Raw genomic sequence first — 17,768 nt, 5'->3', positions numbered from 1 at the left:
GTTCAATAATAACTAAATACATTTTTTGAAAATGCTATTCTTTGTTACTTGTTCATTACCCAATTATTGTAAACATAATCACAATATAATACTTTAACCTTTTCTAATTCTGCAGCTAAAATTTAACCAAAGTATGATTAAACTAATACTACTATAACTACAAAAAAACTAAACAATATTTAATAACTAATAACACACTCTAAAATGAACTAAAACTAAGATAATTAGACAAACAAAAAGTCAAAATGAAATAAAACTAAACCATAATAAAAACCCCAAAACTATTCTAACCCTGAACCCAAACCTCAAACACCCTGCGATCACAGCAATTAATCATCTAAACTAATCGTCATGGAGTCCTTAAAGGGACTTTTCTGTATTTCTCAATTAGTAACATAAAATCCTTCATTTAAAAGATAAGTGTCATCAGGCAAGCAGGCGTTTTAACACTTTAAGGGTCATAAAACCGTTCATGCAATGGTTTGAGAACACCATTCATGTGGAATAACAGCCTGCTCTCACTTATCTACATGCACCATGAGGATATTTTCCATGTGTGTGAAGGGTCAGAATGTGCTAAGTGACAACCCTGTTACCTGGGTACTGTTGCAGAACTGCTTGGGTTTGGCTTTCTACCAGTTTTGTTTCTTGTCAAAACAAAATACAAGTTATTTGAAAATGATATTGATGATTTAGCATAAATCTCCAAGCTTCTGTGTTGAAGCCGTAGGAGTCATAAAAGAAAATGGGAATTTTCCCTGCTTTGCCACTCGTCAGGCATGCTGGTTCCCTCCTGCACTGTTTGACCTTGTTTGACAGCCTGTTGACCGGCGCCGTCTTTACACCTTGTTCCAGTATCTATTCCAAAGTCAAAGTTTCCCAAGCAACAGGGAATCAGGCTCTCTGGTTGAAACACATTGTGTAATCAAGAGTGGCCAATCAATGTGTTTCCAACTTGCTTGTCTTTCTCAACCTGGCCAGCCCTCCTCTGACCAATAGCTTAAGGAGAAGTAATCATTTCTTGTGTAATCCTGTGGGGGTCCACCAGGAGTATGGGGTACCAGGCCATCATAAGAGTTGGACTCCACCAACATTGCTCTTTGCCACAGATTTCTAGGTACAGACAGGGAGTTGAGGGAGCCCACTTTGGTGGCTTTAGGACAGGGGTGGGCAATCCTGGTCCTCGAGGGCCGGTGTCCTGCAACTCTTGCAAGTCTCCCTGGTCCAACACACTTGAATCCAGCAGCTGAATCACCTCCCAAGTGCAGTCAGGTTCTCCAGAGTCCTGCTAATGACCTCATTATTTGACTCAGGTGTGTTGAAGTGGAGATGCATCTAAAAGTTGCAGGAGTCCGGCCCTCGAGGCCTGGAGTTGCCCACCCCTGCTTTAGGAGCACGTCTCTTTGCAGATGTGCAGATGATTATGATTCACAACTTTCGCTGATATAGTTTTCAGCCAAGTGTCAAGTGACCAGAATCTGTGTTTCTAAATCTGAGACCATGGTATCGAGCCAGAAAAAGGTAGAATTCCTTCTTCAGGTTCTGGAAGAAGTCCTACCCCAAGTGGAGGAGTTTATGTATGTTCATAAATTATGGAAAACATAGAGCGGTAGATAGGCAGGCGGATTGTTGCTCCAAGTGCTGTAGCGGTCTGTGGTGGAGACGACAGAGCTGAGTCAAAAAGTGAATCTCTCCATTCAGTCGATCTGTGTTCTACCCTCATCTATGGCTACGAGCTCTGGGTCATCACAGAACAAGACTGCAGATACAATGAGCTTTCTGCTGGGTGTCTGGGCTCTCCCTTAGTTAGGATGAGAAGCTCAGTCAGCAGGAGGAACAGGAGTAGAGCTGCTGCTTCTCCACATCGAGAGGAGCCAGTTGAGGTGGCTGAGGCATCTTGTTAGCCTGCTGCATGGACGCCTCCCTGGTGAGGTGTTTAAGGTACATCCCACCTGGAACAGACCCAGAGCAAGACCCAGGTCACCCTGGAGGGACGATGGAGCTGGCCCAGAGGTATGGGAGAGTCTGGGTCTCTCAGCTCAGACTGCTGCCCTGGCAACCCGACCAAAGATAAGATGAAGATAATTGAGGGATAGTTTTCAATAGTGCTATATATATATCAAAGTGATTTTTTTTTTCTTTTTTGCCAATATCATCTTTAGACAAGAAAAAAATTGGTGATTTTTTCCCCCAAAATCATTTTTGGTAAAAAAATAAATAAATACAAATACTTAGGCTGTTATTTTAAGAAGGTGGCAACATTTCCTTCTGTATCCTGGGAAAAATATGGCTAGCTCCCCAGAATCTCTGGATCCATCAGACTCACAGTATCAAATAAAACCTCCACCATAAACACATGGCTCACTCTACCATTCTGTCTCCATGGTCATTAGCATCAGGTGAGGATCAGTTTAGGAACATTCTCCTCCATTCACATTTCATAAAGAGAATGAATCCCTCCTTCTTCAGTCTGTTAGATCCCTCCTTCTGTTTAGCAAAGCCTGGTCCATATGGAGCCATAATCAGCCTGGCTGTACCTTTTGTGCAAGACTCTTTTATGGCAGGAGCTTAGCTACACGGAGCACCGCCTGAGATCCAACAGGTTTGACTGATTTAAAACAATTAGAGATTAAAAAGTAGGAATGTTGTTTTTGGTTGATCAGCCAGCTTTGGTTAAGGTGACAATAACGGTATTATTTGACTATTTTTCTACTGTTTTTGTGTAACAAGTCCAGGTGATCAAATTCCCAGGTAGAGCAGCCAAAAATCTCTGCTAGCAGAATTTACTCCACTGCTTCCTCCTCATTAGTCACTGACAGATGAAATTAACAGTAGAATATCAGAATATTTACAAAACTACTTATGAGTCATCAGCTAAATATTCTTTCAATTCATAAGAATATACAGTGTTTTAGATTACGGCTCAGTAAGAGCCCGTGATTATGTTCATAAATTTAGCATTTAAATTTTTCAGTAATATGACTGTATGTAGTTCTTTTATTCTTACTGGCTTTATTGCAGGGATTACATGTATGAAGTGGATGAATCATGGAGGGAGCCAGCATCTCTGTGTTTGTCACCATGCAGAAAATCTACTACCCGTTGCTTTGCATCGTGGGTATTCCAGGTTTGTCGTCATTTCTGAAAGCCTATAGATTTATTACACACAGAGCGGTGTGTTTCAAATGTTTACTTCTTTTTAATCTGATGATCGTGGCTTATGGATAACAAAACTCAAACTTCAGTTCCACAGAAAATGTGATTATTCCATAATGATTTAAGTTGTCTTGTTGTAAGAAAAGTATTGCATCGTATTAAGCAGAAGAATAATTCAAATGGGGAATAAATATAATTTCATGCCATTGACTTACATGTCAATGATATGTAAGTCAGTTGCTAATTGTGTCATGATGGCCCTTTAACTGAAACTGACTGTTAAGGGACGTATAGCTGCTAAAATTCAAACTGAAATTTGAGTTTTGACAGTTAAGGTTTTTTTATTATGTAATATTCTATTTTATTATTTTATTGTTTGTTCATTGGAAGTTGGAATTTGAGGATTTTCATTAACTGAGTTATGATCAGCTAAATAAAACATTTAAAAAATAAACGCTTGAAGTATAACTGCCAGCTAATAGTTTACATTATGTTACTCTCTACATTACTTTGTTCTAACTGCAGACATAAACAGATTATTTATAACTAATATTTACAAGGTTATTGCTGTGGAATGTTATAGCGTCAAAACAAGAAATATAAATTGAAAAGAATAACCTGAAAAACATTTTAAGAATTATTCATTTAAAGTTAAGAACAATCTGCTTTTGAATACAGGGTCAACAGAATTCCAGAAATAAAATAAAGGGCATTGATGAGCTGAGGTAAACAACACGGCTTTTTGGTTTTGTGTTTTCTTCCAGCAAACCTCTTCACGTTCTATATGATCTGCTTTCGTAAAAGTGGGATGTCCAACACGGCCATCGTTTACCTGAGCTGTCTGGCCATTGTGGACACCTTCTACGTAGTGTGGGTTATACTTCTGGACCTGACTCTGACCTTTTGGACTGTGCAGCCCTTCTGGCACTCCAACCCATGGTGTGGTATTCTTGGATTCCTACAGTATGGCTCCCTCTACAGCTCCTCTTGGATTGTGGTGGTGTTCACCATTGAACGCTACCTTGTCCTCAGAAGCACGGCTTCCAAACAGAATTTTTCTCAAACATGGGACACTAAAATGTTCTGCACAGCTATAGTGCTGCTGTCCCACCTGGTGTCAGTGCCAATGGGTTGGATCAACATTGTCACACCTGTAAACCTAACCGTGCATGGAGAGAACATGACACTCCCTCGCTGTCGATATCGCAATCACACCTATTCTACAGTTATAGTCTGGATAGCTACCTTCCTCTCTGGAGGAATCCCCATTGTGCTGGTCATCATCTTCAACTACCTCATTGGGTACCATCTGTGCCGGGCCAGCAACCTCTTCACTAAGGAGGAACGGCGCATCATGTATGGAAGGAACACCAGAGGTACACTGACAAGAACCATTTTCATCCTGGGGACTGTCTCTGTGGCCTTTGTCGTGCTTAGTCTTCCTCGCTTTGTCACATATTGCATCCTGAGGACCAGGTACAATGATGAAAGCTTCAACAGGAACGACTACAGCATTCCAATCAACGTAGCCGGGGACGTAGCTAACATGCTCCAGAACCTCAACTCTACCACCAACTTCCTGCTCTACTGCATGGTCAGCCACCGCTTCAGACAGGAGCTGGTACAGGCTATGACCTGCAAGGCAAAGGCCCGCGAGCTGAGTACTCTCCTGAACCACACTACAATGAAAGTTTTTTCTGTTGTAAATCATAAGGCGTCACTATCCAGCAGCCCTGTGACTGTGGTGTTAACGAGTCTGAAACAGACAGAATAGAATAGAACTTAATTCCATTGAATTTTGGCCTTCATAGACTCGATATCTATGATGCTACCTTTAGGATGCTAACATGGTTTTTATCCAGTCCTCCAATCTTGTCCTATGACGCAATAATTTAATTACAAGACACTTGGACATCTAGTAGACCCAAGAAAGATGAATGGTTGTATCAAATGGGATTATGATAGCCAGACAGTTGCTAGAGAGACCGACTGACTGTGAAACAGTGAGTAAAGGCCACCAGACACTGAGCATGCTTCGTTAACACCTGACAAAGTTTGATGGGGTTACACTTTGGGTTGCCCTGAGGATGCCTGTACCAGGTAATGCCAAAAATGTAATGACTTACAGCGCAATGCAGATTTGCTTAATATTTCTGGATGAACTCAAACATTGGCTCCAACATCGAGCCACCATGTTGCTTGTGCATCCAACATGCTAGACTATTGAACACCGCATCCTGACATCATGTAGACCCAAATTCCTAATATCTTCCAACTTTGTCAAGTGCTAGTATTGAAGTCTCAAATAAGCATGTGGCACCGTCTGAAAATCACACTGAGTCCAGCAGTGTGATTTTCACTGACTGTTGGAGTCTTTGGCTGCCTCTTTCTGCCCTCTGATTCTTGTTCTAGACATGCAACGTCCAACTTCTGAAAAATGTTGAAAGTTGCATTAACCTCCAAACGGGTGTACTTTTCTAATCCTGGCTTTCTATACTCCATCCTTGGTCTACATATGTACCAAATTATGTCCAAATCAAATCATTTGTTTTGTGGATGCCTTGACTGTTCGATCAGGTAGTAATTTCTTTAATCAGTCTGAAGTGTATGACAACATATATGTTTCACTTCACTGTTTTTATGTGTAGTTATAGTTTGAAAATATTAGCATAATATGCTAAAGCAGGGCTTTTCAAAGTGTAGGGCACGCCTCGCTGCATGAAGGGAAAGTAAGAGGAGAGGGAGAGTTCTTTAGGGACTTGAGGAAAATAAATAAACCAGAAAACGTAACTGCAAACATTTAGCCAACTTCGCCAAGCCTACACCAGAAGAAAAATGAAACCATTTTTAGTACCTAAAGTATCATGACTAAGGAGACAGAGTCTGGGCCAAGCCAAAATGAAGGAGGAAGTATGACGATAATTATGTGAAGTTGGGATTTTGATGTCTAGGATCTGAAGATGCTCCACTGCTGCAGTGAGTTTGTTTTTTGTTACAGGAAGCTAAATGAACTACAGTCACATCAGAGTAGTTCCTACTTTTAGTGCTTTTAACATTGTGTGGTGCCCAACAACATCAAATGGAACCTGGAGCATCTAGAATACAAACAGCAGAAAGTTTATTGTTAGGGGGAGGAGCTGTTAGCTTCGCTCTCTGAGAGGGCGCTAGCTCTCCCACACTTTGAAACCCTGTGAGCTGAAGTATTTCTGATAGTAACATCTTGCGTGGCTAAAACTGTTAACCTGTGTGTTGTTAAGAGTTTATTCAGGCTCTTCCGTAGATCATTGAACATAATAAAAGGAACTGGAGATTGTCTTGTTGCTGAATAAAACATGGTTTCAGTCACTTCATTTTGTCCAAGTTGAAATTTCCATTCATCTTAAAACGGGCCAGTTACCAGTATGAAGGCATACGAAAGTTTTAACATGTTACAATTTTAAAGTTTAAACATTTCTGTCATATATTTTAAAGCTGCAGTATGTAACTTTTATAAACAATATGAGTTTTTACATATTTGTTAAAACTGTCAACATGTCACAGTAGTGTAACACAAGACAGATGTGAAAAAATTGAGCTCCTCCATATGGTCCTACAGCCTTCTGCGGACATGCACAGCTTGATTAGAAACAACCAATCAGAGCCAGGAGGAGGGTCTTAATGCTGTCACGCTGTCAATCATGCTCATGTATTCTCTGCAGCTGTGTAAATGGCAGAAAAAACTCACCATTCCAGGAAAACTGTTTATCCATCATCATCTAGTCTGAGCATTCACAACAGGCTCTGGTGAGGGGACTAGCTGTAGCCATAGAGCAAGGGGGAGAGTGTTAGTAGCGCATACACCAGGGTGATTGCCAGTGCTCATGTCCTCCTTCTGGCTCTGATTGAGAGTGGTGTATTTCTGCTTTTTTTTCATTGATTATGTGTTGCATATTATACTGTCATGACATGGTGACAGCTTTATCAAATATGTAAAAAATATATATATATAGTTTATAAAAGTTAGATATTTAAAAATTGTTATAATAACATAAAATACCACAGTACTGTTGCTGCCCACTGCTGGTCGGCATAAGAATCCTGCTCCGTTTTTCTCATACTTACAGACAGGACCAAAATAAAAATATTTCCTTTTATGAAAAACACAGTTATCCATGATATAGAAACTGTAGTTGCTGTCACACTGATCTTACCATCTTACAGTGGACTGTATGCCAGTAGACTGAAAATGATGTGTCTGGTGGATCTGTAAATGAGGATAGGAAGAGGGTTTTGTGAAACAGCAAGTCCTGTAACGTCTTAAAGTGTGTATATCTTACGTTTGAGTTCTGCTGTGTGGTCACAGAGTTTGTTACTCTTCCATGTGGTTACAATCTTGCTTCTTTTGTCATATTAACAGACCAGCTTACAATCTGGCAAACTGGTAAATAAGGTTCAATGAACACACCTGTGTGGTCAGATCACAACGAGTTAAATTAATTTAAAAATCTCTTTCATTTTCAAGAATTGGTGTCCTAGACACAGTGAAACATCTGGAAAGAATAACGTGAGATTGACTTGTGTTTTAGTCATTTGATTCAAATAATCAAATGCTTATTTGATTAAATGGAGTAACTCTTACAGTCAGTCATGTCTGTTACATGTCCGTGTCAGAGTGATGTACATGTGTCATACGTGTTATGTAAGAGCTGCAACTCTGATGTGCCGGAATATTTGACCAATTCCAGAAGCTCCATTGCAGTCTGGCTCATGTGGTAATCATGAACCCAATGTCACATCTGATGCCCATACACCAGTCTTTAGCTTAAGTTAACATGAAACCACTGGAAACATCATCATCTACTTTTGCATTTAATGCTACAGCATATACAATCTGATCACCATAGGACGACTGCAAATCTGTCATAGATTATCTGGATATATACAAAAGAAAATACCACTACACAGGTATTACGTCCCTCACACATCAAAACTGTGACTCAAACATTGCAGCAATGATCCAAATGATAACATCATTTAATCTCACACAAAGTTATCAAAATGCTTTATTCACCAGAAAGCCTGAAATGTCAAACTGTGGCTTAATGCCTTATTCATTTTATTTACAATTTTCAGACTATTTCGGAGGCCTCAGAATAGTATTTTATTCCCACATGGTCAGCTGATCCTATATTATATTATTAAACTTGAAGATAAGACCATAAAGAGTAACAAACCCGGTTCTGACACAGCAGAATACTGTAATTTCCACCCTGCTGAAAACAGGCTCATGCAAAAGACCACAGACCTACTTCAAAGACAAGCCAGCACTTAATGTTCCTCAAAATCTCCTTAAGCTTAGATTTCCTAACTCTTCAAAACGGCAGCATGTGTCGCAAGAATGTAAATAGTCAGTGAACTTCAGGAAGGCCTTGTGTGAGTTACTTTCCTGAGGCTGACACACAGCCTCAGTGTGACAGGAGTAGAATCATAAATTATTCTTATTAAGGTAAACCTGTTTTTAAATTGTTGTTGACGAACTCTAAGCTGACTGGCAAGTTTGTTTTTTGAACCAAAGCAGTTAGTTTATGTTGTGCACTTTGTTTTAATCTTTCTAATACGGTAAAACTTTTATATTTTAGTGAAGTTTGAAGCAAAATAAACTCTCTTTGACTGTATCACTGAGAAAGATATATCCAATAAGTTGTTTTAAAAGTATGTTTTTTTAGTTTGGTTTTTATTAAATTGTTCTTTTCCGTTTAAATATCAGGTGAAACATTTTGAACTTTTTGGTGTAAACAGTTACACCTGACAGTGTAGCTGTAGAAACAACCTGATGGGCAGTACTGGACTTATTGCCCAATGCCATTTGCATAAATGGGTCACGAGACTGAAAAACTTTACATAAACCAGGAAGAAGGAATGTTTCCTGTTTGCTTCAGAACAGGTCTGCTCAGTAGTTGAGGAATCGGAAGACTGGAGTTAAGGTGGGTAAGATCACGTTTGGCTTTGTTCTTTTTTGTTCTTGTTTTGTAGTCCTGAACACGAGAACTTGTGAGATTTTCTTCTTCTTTGGGAGAAGCACCTGCCTTAGCTTCAAATCAGTATTCCTCACCTTTGTACTAGTTTCTGTGTGATCGCATTACATTCCAGCCAGCCTGAACAGGTAGAGTTGTTGCTTCACACACTTCAGTGACAATGATTAATAACCTAGTAAAGGTGCTCCTGGGAAAGGCTTTTCCACGTTCTGTGATATTTTCAGTAGTAGCAGCAGTTTCTGTTTGTTGATCTTGACTCCGGGTAAACAGAAAAACTGTCACGGCAGTTCTTAAGCAACTTTCTGTGTTTGTCTCTCTGTGTTGGGTAGAAAGGTATGATGGGTGTTCTGTTTTCTTAGATTGCTGAAATGTTGTTCTCCTTTCCCCTAAAGTAGCTTCCTGTGAAGAAAATGGACAGTCACAAAGGTAGGCAACACTTTCTTCCTCAGTCTTGTTGTGTCTGAGGAAGATCTGTCTTGTTGATCAGAAAGTAGTTCCCTGTAAACTGAAAACTTATTTTCCATTTGGCTTGTTCTCTTAGGTCCTTGCTCTCATCGGAGCATTCCTGTTGAGACGGATGAGCAGATGACAGTCTCCGGTATTGACTTGGTCTCTTTTCCTCCTTGTGACCAGTGTGGCGGACATGAAGAGAGGATCAGGAAAGTTGAGAAGCATGGCTGTGATAGGGAAGTGAGTGGGGTGGGCCCCTCTAGGCTCCCTGAGGGACTGTGCCAGTATGAAGGAAGAGCAGCTTCTCAGGCTTGTGCTGACCCTCGCTTTATGCCCCAACATGCGGCTCACCCAGGTCCTCCTGTCAGAGAGCACCAGCCATTTTACGAACGGGACCCCATGAATGGTCAGAGGAAGGGCCTCACAGGCCCTTCAGACTGGGGCTTGGGCTGTTCTTTTGAAGAAGCAGAATCCTTGGAGCCTCCATTACCACTCATGTCAAACATGAACTGGGTTCACCACAATGTGCCACAACACCAACCACGTATGCCAGGTCAGTGGAACTGCTGTATATTCAACATGATGTCCACTCTAACAGTAAGGGTAAACACAGTGCACTTGTATTTACTGAAGAACCTTTTGTTTACACCTCTTTCCAATCCATTATTTTGAATAATTAACCTTTTAGGTAAGTAAGAAAATTAAGTCTGGGAAAAGGCAACGCATACTGTGCCTTCCAAAGTAACTCGTGTTCTCGATTTACCCATATGTAATTCGATATCGATGATGTTAATTTGATAACATATCATGAAACACAAAGACTCTCAGTGAAGACCCACGTTGAGACAGATTTATATGGTCTGTCATGTAATTCAGCCACTTCCGCGTTGCTCTAGAAATGAATTCAAGGTTACTGAACACATCTGGTATCAGCTTTCAAAGGTTTACCATCTGTGATAAACAGTTTTGTGTTTGTGTGAAAGGTTCTTTTGTTGTGGCTGAAATACACACTGTCTATACAAGGAGGCCTGTCACGATAACAGATTTTTCTGGACGATAAATTGTCCCAGATGTTATTGCGATAAACAGTAACATTGTTCATTTGAGACCATTTTCAAGTAGCATAATGTTAATGGCATAATAATGCAACAACTCATTCTAAAAGAACAATAAACTGTAAATTTGAACAAACACTTAACACTGGAACTCTTTAAATATCTACAATTAAAAAAACAAAACAAAATGAATTATGAAGACTCTGTGAACAAAGTTATTCTTCAAAAAAAGGAATAGTTGAAATCAAAGCACCGACTGTTGTCATCCAGTTTTTCGTGGCAAGAGAGAGAAAAGGGAAAATTGATAAATTATGCAAATGTAAATGATTGAGTTTATTCTAATTTATTATGCGATTAATTGATTTATTGCTTATTGTGACAGGCCTATATACAAGAGGCTCATATTTGTTCTGCCATTCTACCCTGCAGGCCCTGCTCCAGTACACAGACAGTATCACCATCCTGCACCTCATCATCAGAAGAATTACTGTCGTTACAATCAGGACCTTCCACTCCACCAACAACAGTTTGTTTTCGGACTTCTACTTAGTTAGCAGTTGGGTATATAATACTCTCTGCACTTTGTCTTCATGGTGGATTTTGTCTTGTATTCCTCTGCAGGAATGCCCCACAGAGCACTCCTCAGCTGAAAGAAGCTCCATATGTTGCTCGAGGTTTAATGCCTCAGTGCGCGCCACCTCCTGTTGATGTGATGCGTGAAGTCAGCGTGGGTTGTTCTGCTGCTGCAGGTGCAGGAGCGGTCACTGGGGAGATCAGGAAGACCATCAGCTTGCCTGAGGAGAGCAGTAAGCTACATCCTTACATAGCATATGTCACACTCTCCTGGTAAAAGGTGTTTCACTCACCTCTCTATTCCAGGGAATGTTTTTATCACATATTCTGTGGACACAGCTGGTGAAATCATTAATTTTGTCGGATTTTTGACCAGCCAGGGTTTCAAACCAGCTGTAAGTCTCCTAACCTTTCCATCAGCGTTTGAGACAATCCGACGTTTCACACACTGAGCTTGCATGAATCTCCACAGATTGACATCTTTGACAATCCGATCCGAAGAATGGGCATTAATAAGTGGATGGATCGCTACCTGAATGATGTGAGTCTGTCTGATGACCTGTCAATACCTGTGCAAACAGAGTACTTTCGAAAAGCTGACAGAGTGGTGGTGTTTGACAGAAATCAGTGCTCATCATCGTGGTCATCAGCCCCAAGTATAAGGAGGACGTGGAGGGAGGCGGAGACGACGACCACGGCCTCCACACCAAGTACATTTACAACCAGGTCAGTTGGGTGTGCACAGGATCTGATTCCAGTCATGCTGGACAGTGATACACCTAACAGAAAAAAAAACAAGAAATAGATAGCTTAGTTAGCTTGTGGGAAAGTTGTGATGTACCACTATCTATCCTTTGCTCTTCCACAGATTCAAAATGAGTACATCCAACAAGGCTGTCTAAACTTCAGACTGGTTCCTGTGCTGTTTCCCAATGCAACTAAGGTAAGAACAGACTTTCACAAAAATCTTTGTGTTGTTCCTTCTGACTATTAAACATCTCCTAAGATCCATCCAGCTTTAATAACGGCACAACTCCTGCATGTCAGGAGGAGCCAATGCCCTTATCAAGTTGTCAGTGTTCAATGTACACCCTGGACATGTTGCCAATTCATCAAAGAACTCAAAGCAAACTATCAGGAGAACACCAATGAGAAATTTAGATTGTCCAGTTAACCTTGAATACCAAATAACATGGACAGGGAGAACTTACAAATTCTATACACAAAGTCCAGGATCTGAACTCTGAAGAGATAGAGTACACACTGGCCAGATCAACACAGGGAAACAAAGGACAACCTGGAACGCACATACTCTTACCAATTGACAATTCAGAGTGAACAATTGACCCAACAGTCATGTTTCTGTATGGACTGTAAGAGGAAGCTGGTGTACCCAAAGAGAACCCATGAATGCACAGGAAGAACATATAAGCTCAGAAAGATCCCAGGTTAGGATTCAACCCAGGAGATTCTTACTGCATGTTTACTGATTTTGATGAAGGCATTTGACAAAATGTAACATTTATTGCTTTTTTCATACTTGGTGACTGTATGATGTTTTTATGAAAACGTCATACAGTTTTCATAAAAACGTATGAAAACTGTTGTTCACACGTTTTTATGAATGCCTTGATGAAATGTGCCAAATAAACCTGACTTGACTGCATGACAACAGTTCTAAAAACCGAGACACCATCTAACCCAGGGGTGGCGAACAAGTTAGACACAAAGAGCCGAAATCTTTAACTGTGAAAGTCCAAGAGCCACACCACGCGCTGACCTGCCAAGACAGACACACACACATGCGCACACAAACACACATAATTAAAACCATATATTTTTCTAATAACACACTCCTCTTCTTACAACATAACCCTCAAGTGTCCACCCTCAACACACACATCAAATGCAGCTTAGCCAGAGGTAATACAGCAACTACCCTGGAGGTCAGACACCCCCCTCTCCACACACACACAGGCACTGCTCTCTCTATCCCTCGCTCTGACACACGCAACTAATGAACACACTTCAGATACATAGATAGGGCCTGTATAATGTAAATTGATCAATATTGAAATATTCACACAGGCATGTTTAGTCAGATGGTATTTTTTTCAAACTACATCACAGAGTTTCTTACCTTGCTGGAGGTGATGGGGTGATAATCTCAGTGGGATTTCTGGCATCTCTTGTTTCTAGTAATCCTCTGCAAATCAGGTTGGTATTCAGTTGTAGCCACTCGGAGCAGTTCCTTTACGTGAGTGTCAGTCAGAACGGACCGATGCTTGGACTTCACGTGTTTCAAGGTAGAAAACAGGGATTCGCAGACATATGTTGAGGAGAACATCGACAGCAGTTTGAGGGCAGCTCTTTTTACACACGGGTATTTTTCAGTTGGCACAACTCTCCAAAACGCAACAGGGCCTTCTTTCAAAAGAGATTTCAGTCTGTCATCCTCGCGTAGCTCAATCATCTCCAGTTCACTTGCTGCCTCATCAGTGACAAGCGGGGATTTGAGGCAGTCTGCCTCTGCATTAAAAGGGTCAATGAGAAGAGCGATCTGTGGTCTTTTCTGCTGCAGGTCCTCAAAACGCGAAGTAATGCTCCCGTACAGTCGCGCAAGCATTTTCACGTACTGACCCATATTCATTCTAATGCCAGCCTTCTGCTGGGCGCTGCGCAATGAAGGAAAATGGGACAGATTGCCATTTTGAATGTGCACTTTGAACAGCTTCACCTTGTTAACAAAGGAGAATACACTTTGTGTCAGATCAGGAAGAGTTTTTAATTTCCCCTGCAGGTCCAGGTTTAGTTTGTCCAAGTGTGAAAGCATGTCCACTAAGAAAGCCAAATCCATAAGCCATTTGGGGTCTGAGAGCTGAGGGTAACTTTTGTTCTTTTCTGCCATAAACAATTTTACTGGTTCCAAAAGCTCCAAAAAGCGTGAAACCACTTTACCTCTTGAGAGCCATCTTACAGCGCAGTGCAGTGGCAAGTCACCTGGCAAGTCTCCGTCTAGGTCAGCAATGAGATTTTTGAACTGTCGGTGAGTAAGGGCATGCGTGCGGATGTAGTTCACAATCTCCATCATAGGTTTCATGACGTGGTCTAAATTCAGTGTTTTAGACACGAGTTGCTCCCGGTGGATGATGCAGTGAAAATTCCAAAAATCGGGGAAGAGGTCATCACCCTTACAAAGGCCCACAAGGCCGTTCACAGAACCAATCATCGATGGCGCTCCATCCGTGGCTATTGCGGTGAGTTTTTCTAAAGACATATTCGCTGTTTTGAATACTTCCATCATTGCTTCTTTTACGTCAGTGCCGCGAGTTCTGTCTTTTAATGGGACAATATCGAGAAGCTCTTCTTTCACCACGCAGTCCTCAGAAATCATTCGTACAAATATTGCCAACTGTGGCTTGTCCTGTATGTCGCATGACTCGTCTAATGCTACACTAAAATAAGCACATGCGTTCAGGTCTGCATGTAGATCAGATTCAAGCGCATTATTTATGTCTGATATTCTGGTTTCAACTGTGTGTCGTGACATCTGGAGATCAGTGATGGAATCTTTGAGTTGTTTGTTATCTGGAGCCAAAAGGTCAATTAAATCTACAAAACACTGTTTTAAAAACTCGCCTTCGTTGTATGGTTTTTTAGCACGGGCAATATTCCATGCCACTTTATAGGATGCAAGTGTCACAGCTTCTCCACGCTTGGTCAATTGCTGAAACATTTGAGACTGTCTTTTTACCTGGCTTTTCAATGTGCTCAATTTTTGCTTCCGTAGTTCAGTACCTTTGGGGAAATCCTTGTCAATATTAGCATGGAGTGTGCTAAAATGACGCTGAAGGTTTGAAGCCTTGTAATGTGATATCGTGGTATCGCATAATAAACAGAGCGATTTGCCATTCCGTTCAATAAAAAAGTAAGCATCTTCCCATTCTTCCAGAAATGTCCTGTGTTCATCGTCATATTTTCGTTTAGCTTTGCATTTTGCCATTTTTACAAAGAAGGTAAGTCTGCGGTCTGCATGCATATAAAATGTTTACCTAATTTCCCGGCATGAGACGTAATCCGCGCATATGATTGGCGGTCACTTACGTCTCTTACGTCTTACGTCTCATAAAAAACACCCAATCTGTCAAATTAATTTATTAATTTTAAAATATTATTATTTGTTTTTAATAACACCTGATGGATTTAAGTGTGTTTAAGATGTAAAAAAAAAAAAAGAAGAAAAGAAACATGACACGAGGAAAGAGCCACAGTATATAGAAAATATGGTAACAGGCAAAGAGCCGCATTCTTATTGGTCGAGAGCCGCGTGTTCGCCACCCCTGATCTAACCTAACATAGCAGAGAAAACATTACATTTAGTGCCTTTTTGATTTAAACACTGTTGTATATTTTAAAACAACCTCTGTGCACAGCCTGCATATTCTGATTATAGACACTTTTTACTTAGTATCGATTCACAACAAAAGTCCTCTCAAAGCACTTAGCCAGGCAAAAAGAACCAGACGATTGGCAATTCATTGCAAATGTGATGATTTAGAGGTTTATAAAATCATTTTCTAAAAGGTTGGTTGAAGATAGCAGAAGTCTGCTACTGTATTTGCCTAGAATACCCATTGTCTGGGCAAATACTCTAATTAATCTTCCAATGGTAGAATTATTAATGGTACAATTCTACCAATGGTAAAGTAAAATATATTTTTAATTTTGAAAATCCACACATACTTTCTTTAGGGATGTCAGGACTGCAGACGCACTGGACCAGTACCCTCCCCTTCTTCTGTCACTTAATAAAGTGAAGTAAATGTGGTTCTCAAACCACTACCCTGGGGACTCCCACAGCATCACAAAGAATGGAATTTGGACTGTAGCTGATAACAGCATAGATGGTCTCTGTCTTTGTTCTGGACCACATGGCGTCTTCATCCTAATTTAAAATGTGTTTGGTTCTTCTTTATGTTTGAGCCATACTAAACAGACGAGCGCTGGGATGAAAAGGGGACTGAGCTGTTGGGAGTGTGTAGAGCTGAGATAAAGAGACTTCAAGAGTCTTCTGCTGCCTCTGTTTCTGTTAGGGACACGTGCCCAGCTGGCTCCAGAACACCAGGATCTACCGCTGGCCCAGCGACACCCAGGACCTGCTGCTGCGTCTGCTCAGGGAGGAGCGCTACGTCATCCCGCAGCGGGGCCCTGACATCACCCTCACTGTTCGTCCTTTGTGATGATGAAAGAAATGAACTCTTAGAAAACAAGTTTCCTTCCCAGAAGCCAGACATAGAAAATCAAACAATTCAGATTGAATCTTTGTCGTCTGTTCCTCTGTTTTCACAGTTTTGTTGATTTGAGGTGGCTTCATTTTCTGCTGTTAAATTTCTGAGACTTCTCAGATTACATATGCATGTTTATTATGTCATTATAGATAACATCATTAATAGATTTATCAGCTTCATTTTACACTCTGTCAATGTTTGGGATGATTGACCAGTAGGTGGCAGTATGCATCAATGATAACGCTACAACAAGTACGAACCACTTAACTGTTGTGCTGTTTCGCTTTGCCGTAGTAATAAAATCATGAATGGAAGCTAAATGTTTGGATTTTATTTTGCGGGAGAAGAAAAAAATAAACATAAGTGGATTAGTAAAGCATCAGCGTGTTAACGTGTTCAGTAGGCGAGCCACAGCTCACAACATCCGGTCCAGATGTTCCACACCAGCGCCCTGATAAGGCTGCATTGTGTGGGGAGCCTGCAACGACCTGGACTTCATCCTCCTGCCCTGCCGCTGTGCCCCGACTCACTCAGAAGGTTGTTAAATCTGCCAGCAACGGATGATTTGCTTACATCTGCTATTGTTCTGTGTGTGGGCGTGTGTGGGGGGGAGGGGGGGAGGCGTGGGTGTGTGTGTGAGAGAGAGGTTTAGGCATAAATGCAGTTACTAAAATGAATGGAAGTCAATACAAAGTCCTCACTTTGTATTGAAGTATAAGGATGTGTGAACCAGGTTTTTATATTTGTGGGGACCTATTTCTTTCTACATTGTGTGTATGTGTGTGTGTGTGTGGATGTATGTGGGTGTTTCTGTGGGTGTTATCAGCACCAGGTGTTTTTTAATGTAAGCACAAATGCAGCCAGAACCAATAAATCCAGCCTTTGTTATTGTGTTGCTGGACACTCCACGCAGCCTTATCAGGCGCAGTCATTTTTCCCATTTTTGAACTGGACCTTGCTTCCAGCTTTTCCCACAAACTTGCATATCACAACTTGTATATGTTTGTTTTTAGATTTTGTTAAACTCAGTTTGATCAAACAGAAAGCATTTATTCTCAATTTGATTTAGAACCTGGTCCTTAGACTGCACCATTCTGGCAGATGAATCTGCAGTGATGTGAACCATTTATGGAAGGTAAACTTTCACTCAGTTTTATGTGCCGTCAAATAAATGTTCTAGTAGGGTTTTCCTTCATTTATCTACATCTATTCTTTCATCAGCTATGACCAAC

At 40.8% G+C, this 17,768-nt stretch overlaps 3 protein-coding genes across 8 annotated transcripts; 2 read left to right on the top strand and 1 right to left on the bottom strand.

The window, feature by feature from the left end:
- The first annotated feature begins 1,406 nt into the window (after positions 1-1,406).
- Positions 1,407-6,291, top strand: LOC114158474 (probable G-protein coupled receptor 139). The gene is made up of 2 exons (XM_028039991.1): positions 1,407-3,127; positions 3,921-6,291. The coding sequence occupies exons 1-2, from the start codon at positions 3,049-3,051 to the stop codon at positions 4,928-4,930; spliced, it is 1,089 nt and encodes a 362-aa protein (XP_027895792.1). The 5' UTR covers positions 1,407-3,048; the 3' UTR covers positions 4,931-6,291.
- Positions 6,292-9,028: 2,737 nt separating this feature from the next.
- On the top strand, positions 9,029-16,856 carry traf3ip2a (TRAF3 interacting protein 2a). 6 transcript variants are annotated; one of them, XM_028039986.1, is made up of 10 exons: positions 9,029-9,119; positions 9,566-9,596; positions 9,712-10,173; positions 11,105-11,201; positions 11,297-11,481; positions 11,555-11,643; positions 11,721-11,789; positions 11,870-11,974; positions 12,117-12,191; positions 16,342-16,856. In XM_028039986.1, the coding sequence occupies exons 2-10, from the start codon at positions 9,581-9,583 to the stop codon at positions 16,486-16,488; spliced, it is 1,245 nt and encodes a 414-aa protein (XP_027895787.1). In that variant the 5' UTR covers positions 9,029-9,119; positions 9,566-9,580; the 3' UTR covers positions 16,489-16,856. The 6 variants fall into 6 exon arrangements, with proteins under 6 accessions (XP_027895787.1, XP_027895786.1, XP_027895791.1 ...); XM_028039985.1 differs by having other exon boundaries at positions 9,035-9,119; positions 9,563-9,596; XM_028039989.1 differs by having other exon boundaries at positions 9,049-9,119; positions 9,804-10,173.
- Positions 12,957-14,840, bottom strand: LOC114158472 (general transcription factor II-I repeat domain-containing protein 2A-like). The gene is made up of 2 exons (XM_028039984.1): positions 13,389-14,840; positions 12,957-13,028 (listed from the first exon to the last, which is right to left on the bottom strand). The coding sequence occupies exon 1, from the start codon at positions 14,796-14,798 to the stop codon at positions 13,416-13,418; it is 1,383 nt and encodes a 460-aa protein (XP_027895785.1). The 5' UTR covers positions 14,799-14,840; the 3' UTR covers positions 12,957-13,028; positions 13,389-13,415.
- Positions 16,857-17,768: the final 912 nt, after the last annotated feature.

This window comes from Xiphophorus couchianus, chromosome 15 (assembly GCF_001444195.1).
Source record: "Xiphophorus couchianus chromosome 15, X_couchianus-1.0, whole genome shotgun sequence".
Lineage (NCBI taxonomy): Eukaryota > Metazoa > Chordata > Actinopteri > Cyprinodontiformes > Poeciliidae > Xiphophorus > Xiphophorus couchianus.
This window is presented reverse-complemented; position numbering and strand designations above follow the sequence as displayed.